The sequence below is a fragment of the Harpia harpyja genome, chromosome 6, assembly GCF_026419915.1.
Source record: "Harpia harpyja isolate bHarHar1 chromosome 6, bHarHar1 primary haplotype, whole genome shotgun sequence".
NCBI classification, from domain to species: Eukaryota; Metazoa; Chordata; class Aves; order Accipitriformes; family Accipitridae; genus Harpia; species Harpia harpyja.
In genome coordinates this window covers 64,235,573-64,249,581 of record NC_068945.1, presented here as the reverse complement: position 1 = coordinate 64,249,581, position 14,009 = coordinate 64,235,573, and the positions used below count along the sequence as shown (strand labels likewise).

General features: G+C 42.5%; 1 protein-coding gene across 11 annotated transcripts in view; it reads left to right on the top strand.

Moving 5' to 3' along the window:
• Positions 1-14,009, top strand: part of CELF2 (CUGBP Elav-like family member 2) — a 379,009-nt gene that overhangs the window by 343,062 nt on the left and 21,938 nt on the right. For 7 of the 11 annotated variants that reach the window (XM_052790987.1, XM_052790984.1, XM_052790983.1 and 4 more), the window contains one exon: positions 11,329-11,460. In XM_052790987.1, coding sequence (XP_052646947.1) covers positions 11,329-11,460 — 132 coding nt within the window. The remainder of the gene's footprint in view (positions 1-11,328; positions 11,461-14,009) is intronic. The other 4 variants (XM_052790985.1, XM_052790988.1, XM_052790991.1 and 1 more) reach the window with 1 other exon arrangement.

Below are 14,009 nucleotides of genomic sequence, written 5' to 3'. Positions count from 1 at the left end.
AAGACAAACACCTCCCAAGGACTATTTACCTGATATTAAGACAGATGTGTTAGAGAGGTGAAAATGAAGATGAATCAGGCCATCCTCTCCCAAGTACTAGAATTTGAATTGCCATATACGCATGTGATTAGCACTCTTGCAACAAAAATATTGCTTACGTTGAACTATAGGCTTGGACTCTACTGACACTCTTTTTTTATGGAGAGATGCTACTGCTTGTTGTTTGTTCTTTCTTAGTGGTGAAAGTATGTCAAAGATGATGCAGGCACACGGGGGGCAGCGTGAAGGAACCTGCACTCCAGGCAGGAGATCCTGGCCTCAAGTAGAGCCTTATTGATTCTAGTTCAGAAATTCTTCAGCAAGTGATTTGGCAGTGGTTGTATGCTGAAGTGGCTCCACGTGGAGGTCATTTCAGCACTGGGGCACGAGTCCCTGAACAATAGCTCACTCCAAATTGTGTGAGATAGCAGTAATAAACATGAGAGCACAGCTGGAAGTTCCCTGTAGAAATGCTAATGCTCTGGTTTTGATGTGAACTCAGTGGTGCTTCGATGAACACAGGCCACAGCCCTTGGCCCCACTGAGTAAGAGAGTCATAAATGCTCAGTAATTATTCTTTGTTTTCTTCATATTGTGGGATTTCAGTTTGGTTCGATTTCAGTTTGAGTTACAGTTGGAAATATCTAATGGTCAGCTATGAAGTTTAACCCAAGCCAGTCCACTGTGCATTATTATTGTCTTCCCTAGCCTCTCTTTAAAGTACTTCCCACCCAAAACCTAAGGCAATTTATAGTTGTGGTCTGCTGGGGAGAATGCACAATATGTTGCAGGCACAGTGCTGAAATAGGATATATGACTTGTAGTTTACACTGGAGGTGGATGGTCTTCACTGAGCAATACATTTCAACAAAAGAGAAGCATCAGTGTGGAATTGGCCCAGAATATTAACTTGCTTTTTACTCTCTCTCTCCATCTTCATAATCTCACAGGAAAATGTACCCTTAAACACAATAGCCTAGATTCACAAAGATATGCCCAATCAATAAATGCTTGTTTCCTAAAATACCTTCTGTTAGATAGATAGGTTTGGAGGAAACTTACGGTACAGAAGACCTAGAAAACTAGAAAACTACAAAAATAACCAGCTGATAGGTTTGTCTGCCATACCTATAGTACCTTTGTGTGCTCTGTTTTCTCCTCCTTCTTTGCACTGCTGTGGAAAGTCCTTGGTATAGACACTGTAATTTCAAGACAATCAGAAATGTCAAGCTAGGCTTTAACATAAATGACATAAGTGGTTAAGATAAGTGACCCTGATTTTCGCTCGTCCCATGTTCACAGGGCGTGCTTAGCTCTCAAAGACCCATGCACTACTGAAGAGTATGGATTTATGAGTCTAAAGTTAGTCTCCAGTTCTTGAAGCCCTTGGCTTCTTCTGAATTTGCCAAGAATTTGAATGAATTGGTTCACCTCTCTGTTTTCTTTTTTTCCTTGTATAAGTGAAAGTACTCAAAGGACTTTGTAAAACATAAAACTGTTTTCAGAAAGCCAGCTTCAGCCAAAAGGATCACCATGGGGAGAGACTCCTTTCCTTCTCTCCCTCTCCCCCTCTGTCTTGCTTAGTCTCATTTGCACATGCATGCACACAGACACACAGAAGCAACCAGATGTTGAGTGGATGCAGCTTTCCCTTCCTCCTTTCCTCACTGGTGCTTCTCTTTTCCTGTACCCAGAGAAGATATGGACAATCTTTCACAGGAATTGTTCACCTGTGAGTAATGAAGAAGTAGAGGGACACTGACTTATTTGACGAAGGCTGTGATATTAGTGTATGTCTTTCTATATTGTCATTCTTCTTTCCCCCTGACTCTTTCTTGCTCTCTTGCTTTTCTGGTGCTCTTTCCCTGGAGTGCGTCTGTCACTTTTATTTTATTCTATCCAAGCACAAGCAGAGCACTTAAACTTACTAGAATCTTCCTTTTTGACATGTCAGACAGCACTTCCAAGATACCAGAAAATGAGCAAGTTTTTACTTCTCTCTCCACACCAATGGCAATGTGTTTGTTAGAGGACCTTATGAAGAATTAACCACGCCAGACCAGGAAAATCCACCTCTCCTTTGCCAAAAATTGCCCCGAGAAACAGAACCAGTGTATGCTGGTGCTATGTTAGCAACTGGGAGACCACCGGTTTGTGCCAGGGTGAATACTCGGATTGGCTGGAGATCACCGTAAAGGGCAGACAATTTAATGCCAATCACACATGCTAGTTAGGTTAGAATACTGATGAGCCCTTTTGAAAGGCCAACTGCATCTTCTTTCAGCAAAAATATTAAAATGCCCCCCCTTCCCCCACCTCCCCCCCCCCCCCCAGATTCTCCACAAGAATAAATTAAAACTTGGAGGTGTGGTTATTATCACAGAATAATTAGAACCCATGGGATTAGAGGCACTCAATGTTTGTTAATGCCCCTGGGTTGTGATTATCTAATAATGATGATGCCTCTGTCATCGCTTAATTATTCTTCCCCTTTAAAATGTTCCTTATGCAGTCAGAGCCCGTAGAGTGTGCTCATTTCAGACAGAAACGCAACTGCAAATTCCTGAGAGCCATGTCACATGGGTGGTGTGATTGACTTACCCACTTCTCCCCCATGCCCATGTTTATAATCCTCATTTCATAAGCTCCATCATTACTATACTTGAATTGCTCCTCTTTTCCATTAGAGTTGTTTCATTCGCACGTTTAGGAGAAAGGTTTGGGGCCTCCATCTCTTTAAAACAACCAGTTGTTGTTAGTGCTACATAAAGAGAATACACCTTAATCAATTGACCTTAAACATGTAAGATCACATCTGGCCAGAATCCCACATAACACCAGATCAGTGGTCCAGATTCCCCACTACATAAGAACCTCCTACATTTGGGTGCCATTCTTCTCTGTTTAAGAGAGTACCACAACCAAAATAAGACGTTGTAAATCAGACCAAAGTTGGAAGCTTTGCATAGACTTTTTCCAACACAACTAAACTTTGTCCAATATCTTTAGTCCTTGACTCAGGCCAGCAGGTGTTCATCTTGTTTAGATACAGTTTGCAAGACATCATTCCAAACATTGTTTGTTTTTGCAACTAAAGATTAGAAAGAAAAAAGAGAACACAGCCTTAATCAGATTATCCTTAAATCCCGTGTTGTCTCTTAGCTTTATTATCCCTCTTATACTAACAAAGGGACAAAGGAATATTCTGTTTACCCAAGAGATTTTGGGTAGTAAACAAAGATTTTAAATTCAACTTGCTAAAATTAGAGATTTCTGCTTTGGGTTTAATATTTCTTTTCCTTTTGTCCCCAACTCTTATAATTTTTTTTTCTATGTCACTGACTGGGGAGGTGTTAGAAGTATTAAAATAATTTTGATCTTCTTTTGTTGCTGCATTTACTCTCTGCATCATTTCTTTATATCATCTCTTTCCGTGTTTCTACTATGATTTTATTTTCTGTTGCACATTGCTAAATCTAAAGAAAACTAAGAGGAATCTAAAATCTCAAGGAATCGTCCAAGGTCAGGACCTCCTGTTGTTAGATGTAGATCTAGCCCTGGAAATCTAGCCCACACAAAGTAGTTGTGGCAGCCTAGAATCAGAAGCACAGCCAAGAGTTAAGTGGCATATTAGCTGTCAACCTCTATTCCTGTAAACAGACCCAAGAACAGAAGCCAGTTCAGTTTTCTGCCAACACATCTTAATTCTTCAGCTTTCTTTCATTCTGCCTCAGTGTTATCTGACTTTTTCTACTTTTCCGCTACACTGTTCTACTTTTCATAGGATCATAGAATAATCGAGGTTGGAAGGTCCCTCAGGAGGTCTGTAGTCCAAGACCCTGCTCAAAGCAGGGTCAGGTGTGACGTGAGATCAGGTTGCTCAGGGCTTAATCCAGTCGAGTCTTGAAAACCTCCAAGGACACAGACTGGGCGATCTGGGTAAACCGTTCCAGTGCTTGACAATCCTCACGGTACAAATATTTTTACTTATATCTGGACTGAACCTCTCTTGTTTCAATTTACCTCTCATCCTCCCACCATACACTACTGCTCTGTCTAGCTGATGACCTCCTCATAAGTACTGGGAGGCTGCTTTAGGTCCACCTAAACCATACCTTCTCCAGCCTGAACAAGCCCAACTCGTTACAGGATGAGTGCTCAAGCCCCTGACCATCTTACTGGCCTTCCACTGAACTCCCTCCAACCGATCAATGTTTTCCTTGCAATGAGGAGCCCAAATCTGGATGGAGTATTTAGATGTGATGTAACAAGCACTGAGTAAAGAGGAAACAGCACCTGGGTCTCCTAGCTCTTCTGTTCCAACAGCCCAGGATGCTGTTGGCTTTCCTTGCTGCCAAGGCATGCTGCTGGCTCATGGTCACCTCCCACCAGGACACCCCCCCCTCCCCGGGTCCTTTGCAGCAGAGCTTCTCCTCAGCCCATCCATCCCCAGCCTGGGTTACTGAAAGGAATTATTCCTTCCCAGGTGCAGGACTTTGCATCTGTCCTTGTTAAATTTCATAAGGTTCCTGTTGGCCAACTCTGCGTCCCTCTGAATGGCAGCCATTTAGTCAGGAGCAGTTTAAGTCAGATCTGTTTTATCTAGCCCTTGGAGTCAGTGAGCTCAGGAAGGCAGCAGAAAATCAGAAATACACCCAAATTCAGTACAAGAAAGAGGATTCTGGACTCAGACAACTGCCAATACAGATTTGACAGGAGTCTTTCCCAAAAGAGCACATGTTTTCTCTGCAACTTCTCATGCTTGAAGTTATAGAGATACCAAACCTTAAATTAGTGGGTAATATTGATCCCTGGTGCACTGCTATATCGTCTTAACCAGAGCAAAATAAGTACTTAGAACACCAAGTTATTTAAACCCTCCATTAAGTAAAACAACAAGAACAAAGTTGGGTTCACAGCCGAGCGGTGATAAGCAGGTAGCTGATATCAAAGTAAACGTTGAGCTTCCTGTTGTGCCGTGCGTTGGGTAGTGACAGGCAGTCGTGGAGTGTAACCAAGAGCTGCCTAAAGGAAAGCTGTCAGCAGGGCTGACACAGTTACCGTTGTGAATCTCTATGTGGAAAGCCCCAGTGTAGTTAAGCCGGTCTTGGAGCTGCCCTGAAGCCCTGCAGCACCAGAAAGCTGGTTCTGCTCCAGAAACATGAGCTGCTCTTCACATGGATGGGGTGGGTGAAGGTCTACAGCAACTCTCTGTGCAGGCAAAGAGCTAAAGCTGCCCTTGCTTTTCTTTGCCCATTCTCTCCTTTAGTCCTGCCCTAGAACCAAAATAATGTTTCCAAAAAGAAACTTTACTTAAAATCTTTGAAATGCCTCTTTCATGTTCTTAATACCTTAATCCCAGGCCTGCAGTGTGACTGTGTATCATTTCCAGAGAGTATGCCAATGTTGGAAGAGGAGGAAGGGAACAGGACAAGGTGAAGAGGAATGGAGAGAGTGCACAGCCTACTGCATATCACCACCCATAAAATAGCACCAAGTTAGCGTATATAGTATGGAGTTTCCAAAAGACTGGTTTTTTCTGTGGTATGTGACTTTGCTGAGAAGTCATTGGAGTTCTTTATTACTTAGATATTTGCCAAAAAAATTAAGGAAAGAATGGGGCCGACCACACTGCAAACAATCTCTCTGCTAAATCATAGTGGTACATGTGTGATTTGAGTAGGTCGTTTTCTTCAGAGCAACACCGAGAGGGAGTGTTTATCTAGTACTTTGTTTCATCACCAGGTGCTCAGGCAGCCTCTCTGGACCCTCCAGTTGACCTCCTCTGTTGGGGAAGAGGATTCATTTTATAAATTGGCCCTGAGACATGAGAGGGCTGTGATTTGCCCAGACGAACATAGGTCTGTGGTTTTCTTGCTTCAGTATACCTAGAAGCCCTATCAAGAGCAACCCTTGGTCTTAGGTGTAGGAAGTAAATAGGCATGACAAAAATTTGCCTGTGCCTCCAAGATATGGCTTTCTAGGAGACAAGCCAGCAACGGGGAAGAAGCAGAATTAGCTCTGTCTTGCAGCAAAAGCATAGCGAGTGCTTTATCCAGGGCAGCACAAGAAGTTTGAGGCAGAACTGGGAAAGGCATCAATAGCATCTCGTAGTTTAGCTCACCCTGCATGCCATCCCACAACACATTTCCTCTCTGAATGGTCTACATCTACTTTGAGTTCACCATCTCCATCAGTGGAAACAGGAGCACTTCCAAAGGGCAATTCAGCCCATCCTGAGATAGAAATCTAAAAGTAGGGTGTCTGACTTGGAGGTCTCTTAACCTCAGAGACCGTCCACAAGATCAGTTTTGACTAGACTGGCTTAAACTAACAATGAGGCTGCCAAAGGTGGGGAAATTAATCGCATCCACATTGTGCACAGCAAAGCCAAAGAAATATTTACACATCATTGCCTTTCCTAGATGCTGTTATCCTGAATCTAGTTTTCCAGCTGATGTAAATCCAGATGATTTAAATCATCATGACTCTATGGACATAAGCTAGCCAAAAGAATGGCCAAAAGTTTCTATGCTAATACCACTTGTTTTTCTAGGCTGGCACAGGTTTTAGGAATTGTGTTGAAACATTATTTAAATTAAAAGGGAAATGGCTCATTGCTAGTTTAGATTTCTATTAAAAAAATCTCTGACCTAAAAGGTGCTATAACCTTTTACAGGCAGAAATAAATGTGTTGAGGAGAATAGTTGAAAATGCCAGCTCCTTCCAGCCTTAAAAATCTCTATGAATGCAACATTACTAGTTAAACACAAATATCTATACCATGCAGAGCAACCACTCCAAATGAAAATGTGTTCTCTGTATCAAAGAGAGCTCTGTTAAAGAATATATTAACCAAAGGCCAAGTCTCTTTATTCATAATGAAGCTGATAGCAAAAAATTAATCAATTAAATGGAGGAAGCACAGTAAGATCAAATGGCTGGGGTTGGAATTGGTTTGGGGGTTGTTGGGGAAAGGCTGCAGCCATGCCCTTCTGCATTTCACAACTTCTTAATAATATTATTTGTATTATTTGAAGTCTTCTCATTGTTTATTAAAGTGGAGTTGAGTTTGGGAGAAAGAAGAGGAAGGTTGTGAGACTGACACAGAAATGTGGGAATAGAGGGGTCAATGAAGAAGAAACACTAAGGTCTCTAATAGTAAAATCAACATTTTTTATCTTCTCACCTTTCATGGTTGGAAAGGCTGAAGTGTTCTGTAAAGTCTCTGTATGTGGCCTGGATGGAGAAGGCAAGAGGTGACCAGCGTGCAGTGTACCTGCAGGAAAGAGGGCAGATTTTTCTACAGGTTACTGGACAACTCTTTGCTCTTGCAAGTCTAAACTGACCTCTTTATCCAATGCCGTGATATTATTTTCACGTATTAACAGATTTTTAAGGTCAGTGAGGAATATGATGACCATCTCGTCCAAACTCTTGCAACAACAGCCAAAGGATTCAACCCCGTAACTCCTGCCAATAGTCTCTGATTGAGCAACAGCCTCTTTGAGAAAGTTGTCAGCTTATTCCAATGACTGATGTTAGAGAGGAAGAAGTTCCTCTGAGTAGACAAAATCTTCTCTCTCATGTTCTGATGTTTATCCAGGGCTTAACATCGTGAGGGAATGATTGGTGCAGCTGGTAAAAAGCATCTCTGTTCTTCAGCGACTATTGTATATTCAGCTAGCATTCGTCAGGCTGGAGCTCCAGTCTGCTGAATCTCTCCCCCTAGCTTCAGTATTAGCTAACTCACTTAATGCTGTCCCAGAAATGTATTGAGTCTTTGACATATATAGGTTTTAAGGAGGCAAGGATAAAATTCCCAGTGCAAAGAGAAAAATAAAACACCAAATGTTGTGGATACAGGGTGTGCCATACAGAGTGACACCAGAAGTCCAAGTCATTTACACTTTTTGTGTGTATTTTGTTTTTCCTCACTGTTGCACCGAATGCTGGTGCACCAGTAGCACAAAGAGGGCAATTCCTAGTGGAACGACAGCTCTGTACATCAAGCTGTCTAAGTACCTGGAGACAGATGCCTACTATTTATTAAGCAGCACTATGAAGTGATTTGATTCAGAGCAGTAATGTTCTGGTGTGGAGGATAGAGGGAGTTGTGAAATGTTTTAATTTATTTGGTAGCATGGGAACCTGGTAAAAACCAGTTTATAAATTCTGTAGGTATCCAATCTATTTTTGTGATCTGGACAACTAAAAACCATAAATATAGCATAACACTATTCCGACAGTGAATTATACTTTCTTTGCCATTACTCTGAGCAGTTGTGGAGCCCAAGAGCTTTGCTTACACGAGAGAGTTATACAGGTTCCCCCAAAGCAGTGCAGTCATCTACTGTTACCACAAAGCATGTGATTTTTCTTTTTTCCCTTTGGTTCAATATATGTTACAATTTTTTAGTGGAAAGAAACTAGAAAAGGGCAAAGGACAGGAGAAGCACAGTCCTTGTCTTTAGATGGATTTCAGCGTATTTTGGGAGCACATGAGGTAAAAACTTTCAGCTGGCCTAAGCCTCCACACATGTCTTGTAGGACCTTTTAACTTTTGTTTCATCTCCCTTTAAGTTTTTGGGGGACAAGGAATACCATTGCTTCATCTGTTGGCTTTATCCAGCATTTTGTGAGAAATTTTCACCTCTCTTAATATCTTGGACGTTTTATGGCCCCCTTTATGATAGTATTTTAGCTCATCACTGTCTTCATCTTCATTTCATACATGCAGGTCTCAGTCAAAGGGAAGGAGATAACTAGTGTGGAGTCTCTCAGGAAACCTCACGCAGCAAGGTGCTGGATCTGTCCTTTACAAGTGCCCTAACAAAAGGCGATCCCTTCATTTCTGTTCACCCCCTGTTCAATAAGATGATGGAAACCACACAATTTGTTCAGTTTCTTTTTCCTCAAAGAAATAATAAGCCAAAGAGGAAAAAGCATTGTCCCAGTGGATCTGTGAGACAGATCACTGCTAAGCAGAAGAAATAGCCGCAACAACAAAACACTGATTTCTGAGATGCTTCAGTGCTCCAACTAGTATTTTACATTGATTATATGCCAAGTCATTATTTAGGCAAACTAGATAATCTGCATTGCAGCTTCAAATGGGAGAATCACTGAGGCACCTGCTCTGTGTTTGATGGAATAGAGAACCTTGATAGGAATAAAAGAAGAAAATAGATGTTGGCCCCAGATACCGACCATCCCCGGAGCATGTGTTTGAGCAGTGAGGCTACGATAAGAGCCACCACAATGCACTCTGTGGGCTGCGCAAGAGAGAAGGATTTAATCAGGTTTTTCTGCCTTCTCCAACAGATGTGTTGACAATCCATAAGCGTATGGCTCTCATTCACAGGAGTTATTTGCCCCCAAGAGCTTTAATGTAATTTTCAGGCAGTTTCCTAGCCCCCATTTCTCTCATTTCTTAAATATATGTGTTTCCTCAAGAGAAGAGGGTAATAATCCTCTGAAACAGAAATGGAGAGAATTCAGCCCAGTCAAAACCAATCGGATCCTTCAGATTTGAGGTTTATATACTTCATTTAAATGATCTGCTAATGAACATGAGCAGAAACACAAAGCAGTGTTGGTCACAGGGAATTCACTGACATTCATTCACTTTGATTTTTTCTCTCTTCTCTGTTGGTGCCCACATTATCTGACAAAAGTGGTTTTTCACTTTTTTTTTTTTATTACTTTTTTTTTAATCAAAGACATTATTGGCTTCTTATTGCTTTGTGGAGAAAGATTGAATAATCAAAGCTGCTTCTATCTGCAACATATAAAATTATTCATAACATTTCAGATGCTAGGGATGTGGGGTCAAGGAATGACTCACAGAGTCTGAAAAATCTCTCCTTACCCACACCAAGAGTGTCTTCTTACTTTGAGGCCGCATGAGTGTGAAGGCTTGTCTTTGGTGGGTCTTAAGGTTGTAAAGGTGGGTTATTTGTAGGTTAGAGCTTTAAGGTTTATGCACAAAGTGAAAAAGTTGCCTCCTACTTTCCTTAGTGGATCCTGCCAACTGTAGAGACTTTCTTGAGGGTTCACTGAGTAATCTGATGTGTTCGACAGCTCAGAAAAGCATCACGATAAAAGTGGTCTTAACCATTTCACAGCTAGGTAATGAATAGGAACAAAAAAGCATGGTGTAGATGTGGTGTGCCTCCAATAAATCATCAACAAAATTCTGGCTTTAAATGTTCACTTTTCAGAAGATAATGTAACTTTTTAAAGGAAAAGAAAGAAAGTCTTTATGATGATACACTAAAGTAGGGCTCAGGAGACAAGCTAAAAACCTAATTGCTTCTGCAGCTTTTATGAGCGTGATTCATCCGGTGCAAGTTTACCTGCCTGTAAGTTAAGTGTTTATTCTACACTGGTTATTCAAGGCCCTTCTATGAGAGAGACATGCATTTCTAGTTCATCCAACCTATCCTAAATGATAGCTCTCTCTAAGGTGCTTTATTACTTTCCTGTGACAACAGAGTGAGTCTCTTTCTCTTCCTAAGCATGTAGTTTAGATGGATTCATCTCATCCACCTTCATCATTCCCTTGGCATTGTAGCAGGGAGGACCTTTTCTCCACCTGACCCTCAGCCTCCCCTCTGGCACAGATTGTGGGGATGTATATAGTATCATTTGTGGGGTGCATATATGTGACTAGTTATGTGCAAAGGACAAGCTAAAAGCCTGCAATAAAATGGACAGTGCTTACATTTTGTATTTGGCCAGTCATTCTTCTTTTTGTAAAATTCAAGGCTTTAAATGATGTTCATGCGGTCTCCTAGAGCAGAGCCATAATGGCATGGTGTCTCACTTAGAATAATTAAAATTTCTCTTAGAACACTTGGGGCCCAGAACAGAAAGCTGTTCTATGACAAAATTAATATGAGTAATTCTATTTTTTTCAATGATGGAGTTTAAAAAGTGGCAAAATCTCAATAGCCTGGTTAGCTGATCAGCCTGGGATGCTAGGTTGATTGACAAACTTTTGACAAAGTGACTGATCCCACACTTACTGTTTTTGTATTATGTTCGCAAACAATAGCACAATGCTAAATTTTGTGATCCAGTCATTGCAGTTCGAGTCTCATCAACACTTTCCATGAACAATCGTACTATTAATATCTTGAACAAGGTTTGTCTATTGGTCCCATTTTCTTTTTTCTTTTTCTTGCAAGTAGCCCTGTTGTGCTCAGCATTATTGTAAGCTGTTTTGTGATCAACTAAAAGAAGCAAAATATGGCCTTAATTTTGCCTTGCTTTTTTTCCTTTCAGTGGCTGCATCAACTGCTAATTCCACAGCTGGTGCGGCCATGAATTCTTTGACTTCTCTGGGTACTCTCCAAGGATTGGCTGGAGCCACTGTTGGACTGAATAATATTAATGCACTAGCAGGTACCGTAAACAGTGAGTATTTATTGCTGTGGTGGACAGCCTTCCCCAATAATCATGCCACAAAAACTATCAATTGTAAAGCGATGATATTATTATTTTTAATCAATATACAAAATAAGGGGGTCAAGTTGATCTAGTTCCATTCATGGTACATATGCAGTTCTGGAGTCTTTTAGTTTCACATAGTTTGCTCTGCAAAGTGAAGTCCCTTGGGTCCCTGCACAAAGACTCCTTTTCTTGCAGGGAGTATGGAAGGTAAAAGAAATGTCACCAGGGATTTGGGTTATTGTCGTGGTTTAAGCCCAACCGGCAACAAAGCAGCATGAAGCTGCTCGCTCACTCCTCCCCCCCACCCCAGTGGGATGAGGAGGAGAAAATATAAAGAAACACTTGTGGGTCGAGACAAGGGCTGGGAGAGATCACTCACCACTTATGGTCATGGGCAAAACACAGACTCGACTTGGAGAAAAAACAAAATCAATTTAATTTACTACCAATCAAATCAAAACAAGGATACTGAGAAGTAAGACCAAACCTTAGAACGCCTTCCCCCCACCCCTCCCTCCTTCCTGGCTCAACTCCACTCCCGGTTCTCTCTCCCTCCTCCCCTCCAGCAGCACAGGGGAACAGGGCATGGGGGTTGGGGTCAGCTCGCCGCACCTTGTCTCTGCCGCTCCTTCCTCCTCAGGGGCAGGACTCCTCACTCGTCCCCTGCTCCACCGTGGGGTCCCTCCCATGTGAGACAGTTCTCCATGAACTGCTCCAGCGTGGGTCCCTTCCCCGGGCTGCAGTCCTTCAGGCACAGACTGCTCCAGCGCGAGCTTTCCCATGGCGTCGCAGCCATCCTGGGGGGCATCCATCCCCCTGCTCCGGCGTGGGCTCCTCTCTCCCCGGGCTGCAGGTGGGCATCTGCTACCCTGCTCCCCTCCGTAGGCTGGGGGGGGACAGCCTGCCGTCTTGTCTCCCCACGGGCTGCAGGGGCAGCCCCTCCTGCCCTCCTTCCTCCCTGACCTCGGTACCCACAAAGGGGTTCCTCTCGCGTTCCAATCTCCTCCCCTGCTGCAGGTTCCCCTTCTTAAATCCGCTCTCCCAGAGGCGATACCACCATCACTGATGGGCTCAGCCTTGGCCAGAGGCAGGTCCAACTTGGAGCCGGGGAAGCTTCCAGCAGCTTCTCACAGGAGACACCCCCGAGGCCCCTCCACCACTACCAAAACCCCGCCACACAAACCCAAAACAGTTATCTAGGTTATAGGAGAAGCTGCTTTTTCATTTAGGGAGTCTGACAACAGCTATATCACCTCAATGTACAAAACCTCACTCACAAATGTAATGATAAGAAAGATGTTTGCCACAGAGGCAGTCCTTTTAAAGTGTCTGTAGGAGTTATCAAATTGACTTGAGAACAACATACTTTAAAAATGAAGGCAAGTCTTTGGCTTTTAATTGGCAAGTATAAGAGAATGATGCAGTCAGTCACCTGTAATACCAGAGCATGCACATCTATCCTATGACATCTTAAACAAACCCTGGCATCTCCAGCTACGTAGATGCCAGTAGTTGTTAGAACATTATTCCTTGTTCCTAGCCTTGGTCAAGATTTTCCTGAAGAAGAAGGATTTTTTTTTAATTTATTGTTTCTGCTATGATGACTTCACCTTTGCCTGCAATGGAAGAGATTTGTCCAGCTGCATTTTCCCCCTCCTTTTTTTTTAGCTGCTGTTGCTCCTTGCATTTCCTTTCGCAATGCAAGGAATCTATTTGGTCATTGCCAGTCCATGACCCGTCATAACGTACCCTCAGGAATGGATGTCCTCCTCAGTATCTCTTGCTCACTCTGATGCTCTGCATGATGTCCTTTTTGTCACTGTTACTTGGCTGCTCACCCAATCTTTTTGTTCTGTGATCTCTGGTTGTCATTGTTGGGAGTTGGGAAGGAAGGGGGCTAATGGATGTCCATGTAGCAATGTTGAGTGGTTGCATGGGGTCTTGTGTAAAACAGGTCTTGCTTCTGGCAAGGACATGCGTATTTCACACAAACAACCTCATAGTAAATATGACTCAAGAACAACTTAAGAAAAGTAAGTATTAGGTCCCAAAATGGCAGATGTTAGTTTCCTTTCTTATTATTACATTAGTATTAAAGCAAGCTACTGAAAATGTCATGCATGAAAAGCTAACTTACCTGCTCTTGTGAGCTCTCGTAGTACAAGAGCTACCCTGTCATAAGTAAGAAATCATTCAATGTCCTTTCCTGATAAACAGTCATTGTGCTTTACTTGGTTTATAAGAAGCCACAATATCAAGAGCAGAGTATGGCATCCCATTCCTTCCCTCCCACAAGTACTAAGAACCCAGGCACGCTGGAGCACTCCAAGATAGCGTCCCCTTCATCAAGACCAAGCACGAATGAATCACCTATGAGCTCTTGACTTTGTGTGGGAACCCTTCTGTTGCACTCCTTTTAACACTTCTTGCTAGGCTACAAGCAAAGGGTTTATGTTTTTTCAGCAAGTATTTTGAGGTGACGTGTGTGCAAACTTATCTGCATGTGTCATTTG